The sequence below is a fragment of the Curcuma longa genome, chromosome 15 (assembly GCF_044706935.1).
Source record: "Curcuma longa cultivar G26 ecotype Majalengka, Jawa Barat chromosome 15, ITB_CL_G26_1.1, whole genome shotgun sequence".
Classification (NCBI taxonomy): domain Eukaryota; kingdom Viridiplantae; phylum Streptophyta; class Magnoliopsida; order Zingiberales; family Zingiberaceae; genus Curcuma; species Curcuma longa.
In genome coordinates, this window is record NC_133875.1 from 3188537 (window position 1) to 3203680 (window position 15144).

A 15144-nucleotide genomic window follows, 5' to 3' on the forward strand; every position below is an offset into this window, starting at 1 on the left:
CGCTCGAATAGCTCGCCGGTTCTTCGGCTAGGTCGATTGAACAGTGAGCTCGGAATAATGAAGTGTGGACCAGTGGATGGCCACATTATTCATGTGGTACTTGAACAGTGTTGCTATCGATAACATTCGTCCAAAAATAGAAAAGGCATCGCAATTTGCTTTTAGTGGTAGACATTAATGTTGTTGAGTGAATAGGGATGGAGTACCAAAGGCCAGCAATTCGATACATGCTTTCCTTTTATCAAAATTTAGAATTTTGTGAAATAAATTCACAATCATTTCAGTAAAAGACAGAATTTGACATCTCAACGATCTCACACGATCGGAAGGTAAAGAATATTATCTCAGCTTCGCCGAGATTCGATTAGTGCCTACTTCAGTAAGTCCGTTTCGTAATAAACCAACTCAACTAGGCTCCGAGGGTAATCATGCAGGAACAATCCAAGGCACGGTGCAAAATTTGAATGCATTCGTGAAAGAAACACATCTAATAACTACTTCACCGCCCATACTTTGCTAGGAAGCTTTGGTTTTTGATGTGCTTAATGGAAGTAGAATTAATGAAAGAAGAATCATGATGGTGAAATTTTGAAAGTTATATCATGATGGTGAAATTTTGAAAGTTATAATTTTTGACTTGAGTATCAAAACGAGATACAATTTTTTTTTACTTAGAGTTCTTTTAGGTGAAACCCATAATAGCTCAGTTGCAGATTCATCAGACATTGTTTAGTACTTTTTTGGATGCTTCGAGTATTTTTTTTTTCTATTTTTTGGATTTAAAAGTATTTTTGTCCATTGTAAGTTAATGTTTTATTTTAGAATCTATTTAAATGTGTATTTAGTTGTTTTAAGATCGTTTTGATTTGATGCAAAGAAGAATCATGATGGACTTTTTTATGCATGATCAATAAAGTAAATTTTAAAGGTTATAATTTTTTATTTTAGTATCAAAATGAGGTGTGATTTTTTTTTCTACTTAGAGCTCTATATTTATTACTTAGTGAAATTTATAACGGTTCAGTTTCAGACCCATCAAACATCGTTTAGTATTTGTTTGAAAACTCTAAATATATTTTTACTATTTATAATAATTTTTAAATTTTTAGTTAAGAATATTTTTGTCCTTTGAAAGTTAGGTTTTATTTTAAGATTTATTTAAATATCTATTTAATTATTTTAAAATAATTTTATTAATTAATAATATTTTCATCATCTTCTTCATCCAAAGCCACAAGTATTTTTCAATGGAATCCACAGATTTTAAAAATTACAGATTTAATAATTTTTGGAAAAACTACATCTCTCCAACTTCCAATCATGTGGCGGGTATTCACTTTTAAAATTAGTCAAAATAATATTTTATCCATAAATTTAATATTTAAAATACCTTCTATGATCCAGGAATCTTGATCAAAATTATATGTTTTGACTTAAATTATATTATTTTAGAGTAATTTTAATCAAAATAATATAACTTTAATAAAATTTGTTCTAAAATGAAATCTAAAAAGGATATTTTGAATATTCAATTATGGATGAAATACTAGTTTGATATTTTAAAAACAGAAATCTTTTTTTAATAGTATAGATAATTAAAAGCATCCTTTTGATTTTCTATCAATTTTGTTAGACCCTTGCCCTTCAAAATTTATCCTTTTCAAAAAAATTTACCTTGTGGGAAAGTTAAATGAAGGTTTTATAAGCTATTTGGAAAAGAAATCGGGGGGAAATGAAAATATCTATCAAAAGTTTTTGGGTATGTTTGCAATAATGCAAGTTTCAGGGCATCTTCTAAAAAAACAAAAAAAAAAAACAATTCCCCCACCACCTTCTCGATCGGATGGCCCCACAAAAAATACGAGATTCTAAAAAAAATAAAAAAATTCGTTTTAAAAAAAAAAATCAAAAAAATATTAATTTTCCCATAATAAAAGCAAGACACTCGAGCCCCGACACTCCAGCGTCGTCTTTCCTTAGCTCGGCCCAAAGCTATGCCGCCTGCGCCGCCCACCCGCCGCCACCAAATCCTCCTCCTCCTCCTCCTCCTCCTCCTCCTCGTCGCCGTCGCGCCGCTCGGCGCGTTCGCGCAGAAAGAGACGGAGGCCGACGCCCTGATTGAAATCAAAGCGGCCGTCTCCGACCCCTCCCTTGTCCTCTCCGCCTGGAACTCCTCCTCCGGCGACGGACATTGCTCCTGGCCGGGCGTCACCTGCGACCCTCTCCAGGCCTTCGTCGAGTCCCTTGATCTGACTGGACTCAACCTCTCCGGCGTGCTCTCACCCGCAGTCGGACGCCTCAGCCACCTCCTCAACCTCTCCGCCGCCTCAAACTCATTCGCCGGCCCCATCCCTTCCGAGCTCTCTCGCCTGGTGAGCCTCCGCCATCTCAATCTCTCCAACAATATTTTCAATGGAACCTTCCCGTCCTCCCTTGCCCGCCTCAAGAACCTCGTCGTCCTCGACCTCTACAACAATAACCTCACCGGCCCCCTCCCGACGGAGGTATCCGAGCTTCCCAACCTCCGCCACCTCCATCTAGGGGGCAACTTCTTCACCGGCATCATCCCGCGGGAGTTTGGTCGTTGGGAGTTCCTCGAGTACCTAGCCGTTTCCGGCAACGAACTCGTGGGCTCCCTGCCGCAGGAACTCGGTAATCTCACCCGTCTCCGGCAGCTCTACGTCGGCTACTTCAACAGCTTTGAGGGCGGCATCCCGCCGGAGATTGGTAGTCTATCGTCGCTCGTTCGTCTCGACATGGCCAACTGCGGCCTGACCGGGGAGATCCCACCCGAGCTCGGGAACCTCCGGAACCTTGACACGCTATTCCTCCAGGTGAACGGCCTCTCCAGCAATCTTCCCCCGGAGATCGGCCGCCTAGGCAGCCTCAAGTCGATGGATCTCTCCAACAATGCCCTCTCCGGTGAGATACCACCTACCTTCGCTGAGCTCCGCAATCTGACCCTGCTCAATCTGTTCCGCAACAAGCTTCATGGGTCGATCCCGGACTTCCTCGGAGACCTGCCGGCGCTGGAGGTGCTCCAACTATGGGAGAACAACTTCACTGGCAATATTCCCCGACGGCTTGGGCAGAGTGGGCGTCTGCAGATCCTCGACATATCATCGAACAAGCTCACCGGAACGCTACCGCCGGACCTCTGTTCCGAGAATCGCCTGCAAACCCTAATCGCCCTCGGCAACTTCCTTTTCGGCCCCATTCCAGAGACCCTCAGCACCTGCAAATCACTAGCCAGGATTCGGATGGGGGAGAACTACCTCAACGGATCGATCCCCGATGCCCTGTTCAGCTTGCCGAAGCTCTCGCAGATCGAGCTCCAGGACAATATCCTAACCGGTAGGTTCCCGGACACCGGCGCCGCTGCCATCTCGCCGGACCTAGGGCAGATTAACCTCTCCAACAACCGGCTTTTGGGGTCTCTTCCGCCGTCCATAGGAAACTTCTCGGGCCTCCAGAAGCTCCTCTTGAACCAGAACCAGTTTTCCGGCCGCATCCCTCCGGAGATTGGGTTGTTGCAGGAACTCTCCAAGGTGGACTTAAGCGGGAACCGCTTCTCCGGCCAGATGGCGCCGGAAATAAGCCACTGCAAGCTCTTAACTTTCGTCGACCTCAGCCGCAACGAGCTCTCCGGTGAGATTCCGCCGGAGATTTCCGGAATGCGAATCTTGAATTACCTCAATTTATCGAGAAACCAGCTCGAGGGGAGTATTCCTCAGTCGATCGGCACGATGCAGAGCCTCACAGCGGTGGATTTCTCTTACAACAACCTCTCTGGCCCAGTCCCTTCCGCCGGGCAGTTCAGTTACTTCAATGCGAGCTCATTCATGGGGAATCCAGAGCTCTGCGGTCCTTACCTCGGCTCCTGCAGCCCCACCATTAACGGCGGAAACTCCGGCCATCCAAAGGGGCCGCTCCCGGCCTCCTTCAAGATGCTCCTGGTCATCGCTCTCCTCGTCTGTTCCATCGTCTTCTCCATCGCTGCCATTATCAAGGCCTGGTCTCTAAAGAAAGCTAGCGAGGCCCGGATGTGGCGTCTCACCGCCTTCCAGCGCCTCGATTTCACCTGCGACGACGTCCTCGACTGTCTCAAGGAGGAGAACATCATCGGCAAAGGCGGCGCCGGGATCGTGTTCAAGGGCATAATGCCCAATGGCGAGCAGGTGGCGGTGAAGCGGCTCCCGGCCATGACCCGTGGGTCGCCGCACGACCACGGATTCTCGGCGGAGATTCAAACGCTCGGCCGGATTCGTCACCGCCACATCGTGAGGCTTCTCGGCTTCTGTTCCAATCACGAGACCAATCTGCTGGTCTACGAGTACATGCCCAATGGGAGCCTCGGCGAGGTCCTCCACGGGACCAAGGGCGGCCACCTGCTCTGGGACACGCGGTACAAGATCGCCGTCGATGCGGCCAAGGGACTCTGCTACCTCCATCACGACTGCTCGCCGCTCATCCTCCACCGCGACGTCAAGTCCAACAACATTCTCCTCGACTCCAACTTCGAAGCTCACGTGGCGGACTTCGGCCTCGCAAAGTTCTTGCAGGATTCCGGCGCCTCCGAGTACATGTCGGCCATCGCCGGCTCCTACGGCTACATTGCTCCAGGTAATTTCTACAATCAATCGTATTCTCATCGTCGACAATCAGCAGCTAGAAAAGGTTCGATTTTGGCTTCTTTTTTCAACAATGGCTGTGTGCGTTAAGAGCTGCTCTGTTTTCCGATTCCTATTCTGTCATCACTGTGCCAAAAGCCTTCGAACCAAGTACACCCACTGCAGGCCTTTTCTTTGCATCACTTTTTGTCTCAAATCAACTTTGGGGAAGTAGAGATGTCCAGTCCTCGATCCAGAACTAAAGTAGCACTCTTCAGCAACTCCACTCTCATCGTGATGCCTTTTTACTCTTCTAATCCATCGTCGTCTTCTTCCCACCAGAGTACGCATACACGTTGAAGGTGGACGAGAAGAGCGACGTGTACAGCTTCGGGGTGGTGCTTCTGGAGCTGGTGACCGGCCGGAAGCCGGTGGGGGAGTTCGGCGACGGAGTGGACATCGTGCAGTGGGTTCGGAAGATGACGGGCTCCATCAAGGAGGCGGTGCTGAAGGTCACAGACCCACGGCTCCCTGCGGTTCCTCTGGACGAGATCATGCACGTCTTCTACGTCGCCATGCTCTGCGTCGAAGAGCAGAGCGTGGAGCGGCCGACGATGAGGGAGGTGGTTCAAATCCTGATGGATCTGCCGAGACCGGCAGCTGCGCCTGCGGTCAAGGAGGCGAAGGAAGCGTCGCTGGAAGAATCACGGAGCTCGCCGCCGCCGGATCTCCTGAGCATTTGAAGTGCAATTTTGCTCAGTGGTTCTTAATTTCCTGTACAGCTCGTCTAAGTTGGTGGGGGAGATGGTTGTTTATTGAAGGTTGGTTCCCTTTTGGTTCTTAATGCTGCTGGCTGGTAGTCCGGCTAATTAATTCTCTCTACTTCTCTTCTCGTTCTGTTCTGTTCTGTTCTGTAAGGTGTGGAATTTTATCAGGTAAAAGAAATGGTAAAGGTAGTGTTTTTGCGTCCAGTGACGTGAAGGAAGTATGATAATTACGTATGCCTGAAGGACTGCTTTTGGCCTTTCAGGTTTTGTGGGTGCCGAAATGATGAGGTTTTTGCCAAGAGATTTGGGTGCCGAAGTGTGTGGTTTGATGGGCATTCAAATCAGGGGTGTGGTTTTCACTCAAGTAGATTTATTTTAGTGGCTGTTGAAAAAAAATTATAGGCTCAATAGGTGAATTGGTTACGATGGAACAAAGTTACTGAAGTGAATAAGGATTGAATTTTGATAAAGTTGAGGTAATATTTTTCTCTGTCATGATTAATTGTAATTTTTCGATTTATCTATTCAATGGTCGTGGAATAGATCGTGTGAGACTATTGGGGTAGTGAATTCTATCTTTTATTGAAATAATATGATCCATTGGGGTAGGATTAATAGTTGAGTTGGTTATGATAGAATAGAATTACTGAAGTGGATAAGGATCGAATCTCGATAAAAATATTTTTTTTAACTGCAACTTTTCGATTTATCTACTCAATAGTCGTTGGATCGATCGTGTGGGACTATTGGGGTAATGAATTCTACCTTTTATTGAAATAATATGATCATTGGCAATGCCTTTTCTTATCGTGGTCAATTATAGTTTTTCGATTTTCCTCCTCATAGATGATCGTTGGATCGATCGTGTGAGGCCGTTGAGATGATGAATTTCATGAAATATATATATTATCTATTTAGTAGAAAAAATTATAAGAAGCAATCAAAGGACTATGCATGGATGGATCAGACTGCTACTTGATTGAACGATCGTTTTGCTAGATGATGGATAATGTTCTATAATGATAGATCGATCATGGAGGTCAATTGTTAGTGCTCTCATAGCACTTTTCAAATTTATTTTGATGGTCAATAAAATTTTTTTTCCAATTAATCAATCAGTTTAAAAAATTAGAAATCAAGATTATAAATATATATATATATATATATAATTTGATTTTCTATGAATTAATTTAATTTAAAATTTTCGTTCGGTTAATTTGAAATTTTGATTTTTTAAAAAATAATTATTTTAATTCACAAATTAAGTATAATAAATTTAAAAATCGATTGATATAGGATTTTAATAATAGATTCAATTTATTTAAAAATACTAATAAATTCCATTTTGATTATTTTAATTTCGGTCGGTTCTATTTTAACCAAAGCTCAGGTAGGCACGTTGAGTTTTTTTGTTTGTTTGTTTCTTTCTCTTTCTTCCTCCCTTTCCGTGTGGTCTTTCCCCTGTCTCTTTACATCTGCTCCACTACATTAACTTTTTTTTTTTTTCATTCTCTCTTTCCCTGAGAATAATATTAGTTTTCACTAATCTAATTCTCCTCCGTGTCACTATCAACTTTTAAATTTTTTCAAAACAAATTAATGAATATGTATATCATGTTTTATTGAGATCTAAAACATACTCGTGGGATATAATTAAATTGATTATAATAAAATAAAATTATTAAATTGACAAAAATTGAATTTCAACGAAATCAAGATAATATCTTCTTTTATCATAATCAATTACAGCTTCTTAATTTATTTACTCATAGATGATCGTTAAAAAAGAGATCCTAAAATATAATATGAATAATTAAAATTATAATTATATATAAATCATGAGATCTTTAATATATTTAATTAAATTAAATTAAAATTTATTCAAAGATATAATTAAAATCTTTTTTAGAATATTTGAATAATTTTTTATCATTTACTATCTTTAGGATTTTATTTTTAAACTACTTAATTTTGTAAAAGGTGAAATCTTTCATGCTGACAACCTTCAAGATTGTCTCACACCATTGTAAGGGAGTAAATTAAGAAATCGAAGCTAACCCCCACATGAAAGGGTATTTTTACGACTTTATTCGAATTCGATCCTTATTCAATTTTGGAAATCTACCATGTGATGAAAATTTGAGACTATTTAAAAAAAAATAGATATGCCACCTCAATGACTCGATCCCCTAATATCAATCCTATGGATATAGAGGGAATTAAATTCAGATAAATATATCAGAAAAGTATGGTGGAATGAATAACAGATCATGAGTTCTCGTGAAATTCAAACCTTAACTGTTATATTAAAAATATTCTGCGTCTACCATCTGCGTTATGGTCTGATAGCAACTTCTCTGAGTTTTATGATTTTCAATTCGATATTGAAATTTTACTACGAAAACAAATCTATAATACAATTATCATTCTGTCCCTTTTCTGTCCTCGACTATACTCATTGAGTCCATGACCATGAGCCCGGGCAGTGCGATGCCAAATAAGCGGGTAAGGTTGAGATAGCTGCGTGTGAGGCCAACGCAGAAACGGGCAGCTTCGAGCTAAGCGACGGTGATGGATCGTGCAGGACCACGGGCGGGCAGGAATCCTTCAGCGACTTGTCTCTCTGGCCACCGCCGCGAGGCGAGGGCGATGTGCTGCCAAAGAGAGTAACAATGGAGGAGCCTTTGGTTTCTGCCTGCGTGTCCTATCACTTCCTATCGTTTCGCTTCAACTGACCCATTAATTCATCACGTCACACATTCTCAGCGAATCGATCAATCACAGGAGACATGCAGAAATTAAAATGGTCAGATATTTATGAACGTTACTGATCATGAAGCTACTGAATTAAATAACCTCACTAGATAGATCTCTTTGATTGATTCAGACACAATGTTCCATTCCGATCACCACGTTATCAGATCAGCAGCGCCTTGTCACCTCCCTTCTCTCTCTGTAGTTTTCTTCCATCTGAAATGAATTCAATTATGTCTTTCGATGCGCTTAGGCTTTGGCAGCCATCTGAGACAGCGAGATGCCGTACACGCACTTTCCAGCGTCAGAAGGGAAAGATACAAACAAATGTCACGTACGGTCGAATCTGACCACATTGCAAAATTAACACGGGACTACTGCTCGATTTAATCCATCAAAAAATAAATTAACAAATTAAGCAATTTGTGTTGTATCTGATCGCGATTTGGCCTCTTGGCCATGAAATAGTAAGTAGTCCGGTCAGGTCGATCGTGACCCCCTCCTAGTCAAGTTGATTGTGATCTCCTGGCCATGAAACTGCGATCGAGTCAGTGATGGGCTTAGCTGTGAAAGCACCGCTAAGTTGGTCGCGGCCTTGGTCACTATTTTGTTTCGGATAGCCGCAGTTGATCGTTAGAGCTAGTCTCGTTCTGGCTAGAGGTTGAGAACAATGACCGGGGTTCTTTACGAAATCAATCATTTTTTTTATTTTGTAATTTTTTAAAAATGAGAAAGATAGCTGATCCAGTGGGGTCATTTAGTGATATTTAGTGATGACATGGATATAGGATAGAAGGGAATATGAATAAATAGGTTAAATATAATTACCTGTTAAAATTTGAAGGTTATGAATTCAAATAAACCCCTGACCTCCTGCTTCGGTTTCGATATGCTTTCTTAAGTAGGTGTAGACCTTCTATTTCATCTCGGTATGCTTCTTTAAGCACGTGCCGACATCCTACTTTGGTCTTGTGTGTTGATGTGGTAAGTCTTGCCAGGCCTGACGTGGCGCAGTCGGTCAATAGAATGCCCATCCTGGCCTATTCTGGGGCCCACGGTCAAGGAAGTCTAGCCCAGTCATAGAAGGCCCCAAAGGTCAACCAAGTGGCTAACGTGGCCAACTGTGGGACCCGTGGTCTCGAGGTAGGTACCCTCGGTTAGGGGAATACGAGAACACTGCCAAGCCATCTCCCGGGAATCACATCCCCGGACCCCGGTTCATCCGGCCAGCACCATCTACACCTCGGCCCAAACATTGACTACATTGCCGAGCCATCTCCCGGGAATCACATCCCCGGACCCCGGTTCACCCGGCCAGCACCATCTACACCTCGGCCCAAATATTGGCTACATTGCCAAGCCATCTCCCGGGAATCACATCCCCGGACCCCTGTTCACCCGGCCATTCACCCGCGATGTCTGGTTCGCCCGGGCAATGCCCCCTTCCTACACTTGGTCCTGGGTAAACCCGATTACTGTCGGTCTCAGATGATTTCCCACTCCGATAAACAATCCTGGCTCAAGTTTAATTCGCACTACAGACAAAGAAGCGTGTAAACTGATATGCAGGGAACGGGTTACGCTCATGTCTTCAGCATCTTTCTTACCCGTGGCAATCATCTCCCCTTTTCCGGCTAAACGACAAAAGCCAGGGGTATCGCCACGTCGGAAGACGGTTACAGACAGCTTGCCCTTGTCCCTCAGATGCCATCCTCCTGGCACAAATGTCAGATAGTATCAGAAGTTGTCCCCCCGGATACCCTCAAAGTCTGTCACGCTAACAGGTGGAAGGTTCTCTTCACAGGTATATAAGTCCTCTCACAGGTATGAAAAAAAGGGGGCATTCTTCGCATACTCACTACTGTCTTCTTCGTTCTTACTACTTTCCATCTGAAACCTAACTTGAGCGTCGGAGTGGCCTGCCGGGACTTCCCGGCGCCAGCTAACCCGTTCGTTCTTCAGTGATTTTGCAGGTCTTCTTTCCCGTGGGGCCCTTGACGGTTGAGGTGGCATATTGTTGACCCGTGGGTTGACTGTCGTCGGTTTTTAGCCGGAACATTTTGGCGCCGTCTGTGGGAAATCTGAGCTAGACGACACGATGGTCACCACCAGACGCACCACCGACAACCGCGATCATGGCGGAGAAGGAGACCCCGATACTACTAATCCTGGAGCCCCAATCTTGGGGCCAGGAGGTGATTTGCAAGCCACCATCCAGGCAGTGGTGGAAGCAATGATCGCTCAGGGGCGGATACCATTACCCCCTGCACCCGCAAACAATGCTCCCGCCGGGGCTCATAGACTTTCACCTTTGGAGGAGGTTATACCTCCTCAAGGCTCCTCAAACCGCGGGGGGTGCTCTACCGAGGCCGACTCGCACGGACCCCAGGGGAGGGGAACAGACGGTACGACCCTAAGGGGAAGGCTCCCCTGGCTTCCCCATCAGATCCCCCTATGAAGCTGCATAAGAACCCTTTCTCCAAAGAAATTTTGGAGCAAGGGTTACCCCAGCATTTCAAGATTACGCCTATAGGAGAGTACAACGGTTCCTCTGACCCTGAAGATCACCTCGGTAGATTCGAGAATGCAACTCTACTATACCAATATCCAGATGGGGTCAAGTGCCGCGTTTTTCTCAACACTCTGTCCGGATCGGCCCAGCGCTGGTTCAATCACCTGCCGCCTGCTTCCATTTATTCCTTCGATGAGTTCAGGGAAGTATTTCTGCACCAGTTCTCTAGCTTCAAGAGATACCAGAAAACCCCGCTCACTCTCTTTGCAATGAAGCAGCTACCCAAGGAGACCTTGAGGGATTATCTCCATCGCTTCAATAAAGAAGCCTTGGAACAACCCTCCACTTCTTCTGATGTCCTCATTAGTGCCTTAATTCAAGGCCTACGAGATGGAGATTTCTTCCGATCGTTAGTGAAGAAACCTCCCCCCAGCTTTCCCAAACTTCTGGGAACGTGCCGATAAGTATATGCATCTGGAAGAGACTCAAACTTGAAAACGAAACACAGACGCTCGCCGGTATGGACGAATAACCTAGTCGGTGAACGGCAATGTAGGAGCCCGGACCTTTTAAAGGGCAGCGCCTCTTCGTTATCATAAAAGAGAGCCGTCCGATCGTGACGGTTAAGCTTCGACGGTGTCGATTAGTGGTACGGCCCCCGCGCGCCCGACTTGTGTCAGCAACGTCTCGTTGTCTGACGCGTGTTCACCGACAAGAATAGACGAGGATAGCACATTACCCTGCACGTCACTCGTCATTAATGGAATGCTGCCTGTCAGGACGAAAAGGTATGTCCCCTTTTTCGAGGCAGATATTTCGCTGATATAATAAGTACCATATCAAGCTTCTTCGCCCGGGAAAGTTTCAAAATTAGATGATAATGTTGGAACGCGGCGAGGAGGCCGAAACGCAAAAATTGCCGATAATATAAGCTCTATGGACCGGGTAATCGGTAACGGAAAGCAGGAAGATTAGACGAGGGTAACCATGTAGTTCGCTCGGGAAATCAACTCGTCGGAAAAATCTCTCGGACAATAGGAAATTTATTCCTCACACAACACTGAAATGCAAGAGATGGGGCAAGGGACGCCATAAGCATAAACAGTAAAGATTTTCTTTTTATAGATCGGGACCAATCTCCCGAGGTAGCTCATCAGAAATACAGGGAGGGTGCACGGTGGCCGACCCAATCACACCAGGATCCTGGCCAGTAGGAGGCACAGCAAGAACAGGTGGAGCATCTGTTATCCCTGGGGTTTGGCGCGGTGCTGCGGGTGTAATGCCGGAAGAAGTGCTTGCCCCGGCTGCCCAAACTCCCGGGTAGGCAGCTTTCACTGAAGTTGGAAGAGCTGCCCACACTTGGCGAAGGTCCCAGAGCTGAGGATCCATGTCACGCTTAATCACCCCCGCTTTGAATAAACGCCGGATCGCCCCTTGCACCCCCACTTCAAACAGAGTCTTGCATCGCTTGTTCTGATTAGTTTCCAGCTCCAGCATATTAGCTCGTAAGTCGGCTTCCCTAGCCCGGGATTCCTCCAGATCGACTTGTAAGCCCGCTGCCCGAGACTGAAACTCCACCAGTTGCTGCCGCAGTCTGTGAACTTCTTCCTGCAAGCCCGTTTTCTCAAAATTTAGTTGGGCCTCGATTGCTTTCCTGTCTTGTTCCTCTGCGGCTAGCCTATATTCTGCTCGCAACTGAGCATCCCTCGCCTGTTGTTCAGCCGCTTGGGCAGCCTCCAAAGCCAGCTGATCAACTGAAGATTGACCTTGCCAATTGAGCAGGTACTCATATAGGCCCTTAGTCCAGACTTTATAGTCTGCAAACTCCCTCTCCACTCGCTGTCGAGCCTGAACGGCGTGCTCCGTGTTCTCTTGCAAGTCTGTAATCGCTTTATACGCGACGGTTGGTGCCTCAGATGATGATCGCTGACCCCGAAGGATAGCCAGCTCATCTTCTTTGTCAGCATAGTCTTTCTCCAGCTCTAGTAAGCGTTGCCGGATGGCCTCCTTCGCTAGTCCGTCCTAACAATCCCAGGCAAAGAATGAGGGCCGGAAGTAACGAGAGAGAAGAAACCATAATCGAAGGATGACCTACCTTTGCATGAGATTCAAACAAACCATCAACGATATCGATCAGACCTAACTTGGGAAGCACCTCGTGCTCGTAACGGCGTAAGCGATCCCTAGCAGTCTCGAGAGCGTCTACCCAGTGGACATCCCCCCTGAACCTCGTCGGATACATTGTCGAATTAGAGGCTCCCGGCGGTGGAAGAGTCAAGAAGAACCCGGGGGCTGGCTTAGCCCAGTCTGGGGGCGAGTTATTCCCGGGCTTCTCCCCCTGATCTCCTGAGGAAGAACTCTCTGGAGGCTCTTCCTCCCTGGCTCTTTTCTTTCCCCTCGGAGAACCTGCCGGGGGAAGGAGAAGGGGAGCAGCGCTGGTGGTTGGTTTCTGACCATCACCCTCCGCGGACGCGTAGATTACTAATCCTTTGGCCGGGGGCCGACCTTGCAATGGCAATGGTAAGGGCGCTTGAACCTGTTGAAGTTGGGCAGACGAGGCAACCGGTCGGGGTTGCTCTTCCGCTGGCCGCACGACCGAAGTTGTTTTCTCGGGTACGTCCGACAAAGTCTTCTCTCTTGGCGATTGCGCTGTCTGCGACGGCTCAGCCTTCACAAACTGTCGAGCACTACGTAACCTTGTCGCTGGTGGTCCTTCAATCAGTTTCACCAAATCGGAAGGTGCTGATTTCTGTAATTTTGGGGTCTTACTTGACTTAGGTTTCGAGGAACCTTTCTTCTTAACATTTACTCGCGTCGGAATCTCGAACCAAGAGTCATCAGCCGGATCCTCTTTTACCCTGAGATTATTGGGACGAGCTAACTCCCACTTCACATTTTGGTTGACTGAATGTCCTAGCATGACCAAGTCTATAGAACAGCAAGGAATTAGAAACTGCATCACCAAGGGAAGAATATGAGCATATCATACTCACATAAATTATCCCCTAGAGGAACATTGGCCTGGCTTAAGCCTGCGCGGTACATCAACGCCTCATTGTTGACTAACTTATCTACATCGAAGTTCAGGCCCTCGAGTATTTGACGGGCTTTGCGCAGCGCACCATTAGTAGGCACCTCGCCGCCCTGCTGAAATGCTGAAAGACTCTGAGCCCACCGGCTGGCCCATGGGTATTCCTGAGGAGGTTTTATGTAGAAGCAACGCTCCTTCCATCCTCCTTTCGCCACGCGCGGGTTGCTCAGAAACCCCAGTCCCGGTCTGGCAATGAAGAAGAAGATGCCAGGTTCACAACTTCTCAGCGAATACATAGAGTGGAACAGGGCCACGGTAAGGTGAATACTGTATAACCGACAGACAATAATAGTCCCAAAGATAAGCTGGAAGGATTCTGGGGATAGTTGGGCGATATTGATATGGTAAAAACCGGCTAACTCATAGAAAAAGGTGGGGACCAGAAACCGCAGACCACTAAGCATCTGGTCAAGAAAGAAAGTGGCATACTCCTTTGGTGGCCGGCAGGGGCGATCGCCGGGCGTAGGAAAACCGACGACATGATCCGACGGGATGGGGTACTGTTCCTGAAGTATCGACAATGTCTCCTCATTGAAGTGAGATACTTGGTGCTCATACCAGGGTCCTTCGGAAGACATTGCTAATGGAGAGTGAGGAAGAAACCCAACCGCCGTGAGCACAACGCTGTGCCGCCGGAGAAGGTGACGAAGTATAGGCGGTGTCAAAAAAGCGACCTGTAGGGTTTATATATATACGGATGGAGGGCATCACGTAGCCGTCCGATGAAAAGGCTCTGTTTCCAAGGCTTGATCCACGCCACACTCCCGCAGTAAACCTCGTTGCAAAGAGAGTACCGCCCCTGGCACGTGCCTGACACTGCAGGCGAGGCGTCGGGCATATGCGTCTTTTTAAATGCCATCATATTCCGACACGCGAATGGTGCGAAATAGAGAGAAAGTTCGGTGAGACTGATGTCTAGTCAGTCGCATACCTCCTTCGACTAGACTTGGCGGGGAGACTTGTGATGTGGTAAGTCTTGCCAGGCCTGACGTGGCGCAGTCGGTCAATAGAATGCCCATCCTGGCCTATTCTGGGGCCCACGGTCAAGGAAGTCTAGCCCAGTCATAGAAGGCCCCAAAGGTCAACCAAGTGGCTAACGTGGCCAACTGTGGGACCCGTGGTCTCGAGGTAGGTACCCTCGGTTAGGGGAATACGAGAACACTGCCAAGCCATCTCCCGGGAATCACATCCCCGGACCCCGGTTCACCCGGCCAGCACCATCTACACCTCGGCCCAAACATTGACTACATTGCCGAGCCATCTCCCGGGAATCACATCCCCGGACCCCGGTTCACCCGGCCAGCACCATCTACACCTCGACCCAAATATTGGCTACACTGCCAAGCCATCTCCCGGGAATCACATCCCCGGACCCCTGTTCACCCGGCCATTCACCCGCGATGTCTGGTT

At 46.6% G+C, this 15144-nt stretch overlaps 1 protein-coding gene across 1 annotated transcript; it reads left to right on the forward strand.

Moving 5' to 3' along the window:
* Window positions 1–1994: 1994 nt before the first annotated feature.
* On the forward strand, window positions 1995–5491 carry LOC141846379 (uncharacterized). The gene is made up of 2 exons (XM_074734408.1): window positions 1995–4623; window positions 4953–5491. The coding sequence occupies exons 1-2, from the start codon at window positions 1995–1997 to the stop codon at window positions 5351–5353; spliced, it is 3030 nt and encodes a 1009-aa protein (XP_074590509.1). The 3' UTR covers window positions 5354–5491.
* The last annotated feature ends 9653 nt before the right edge of the window (window positions 5492–15144 follow it).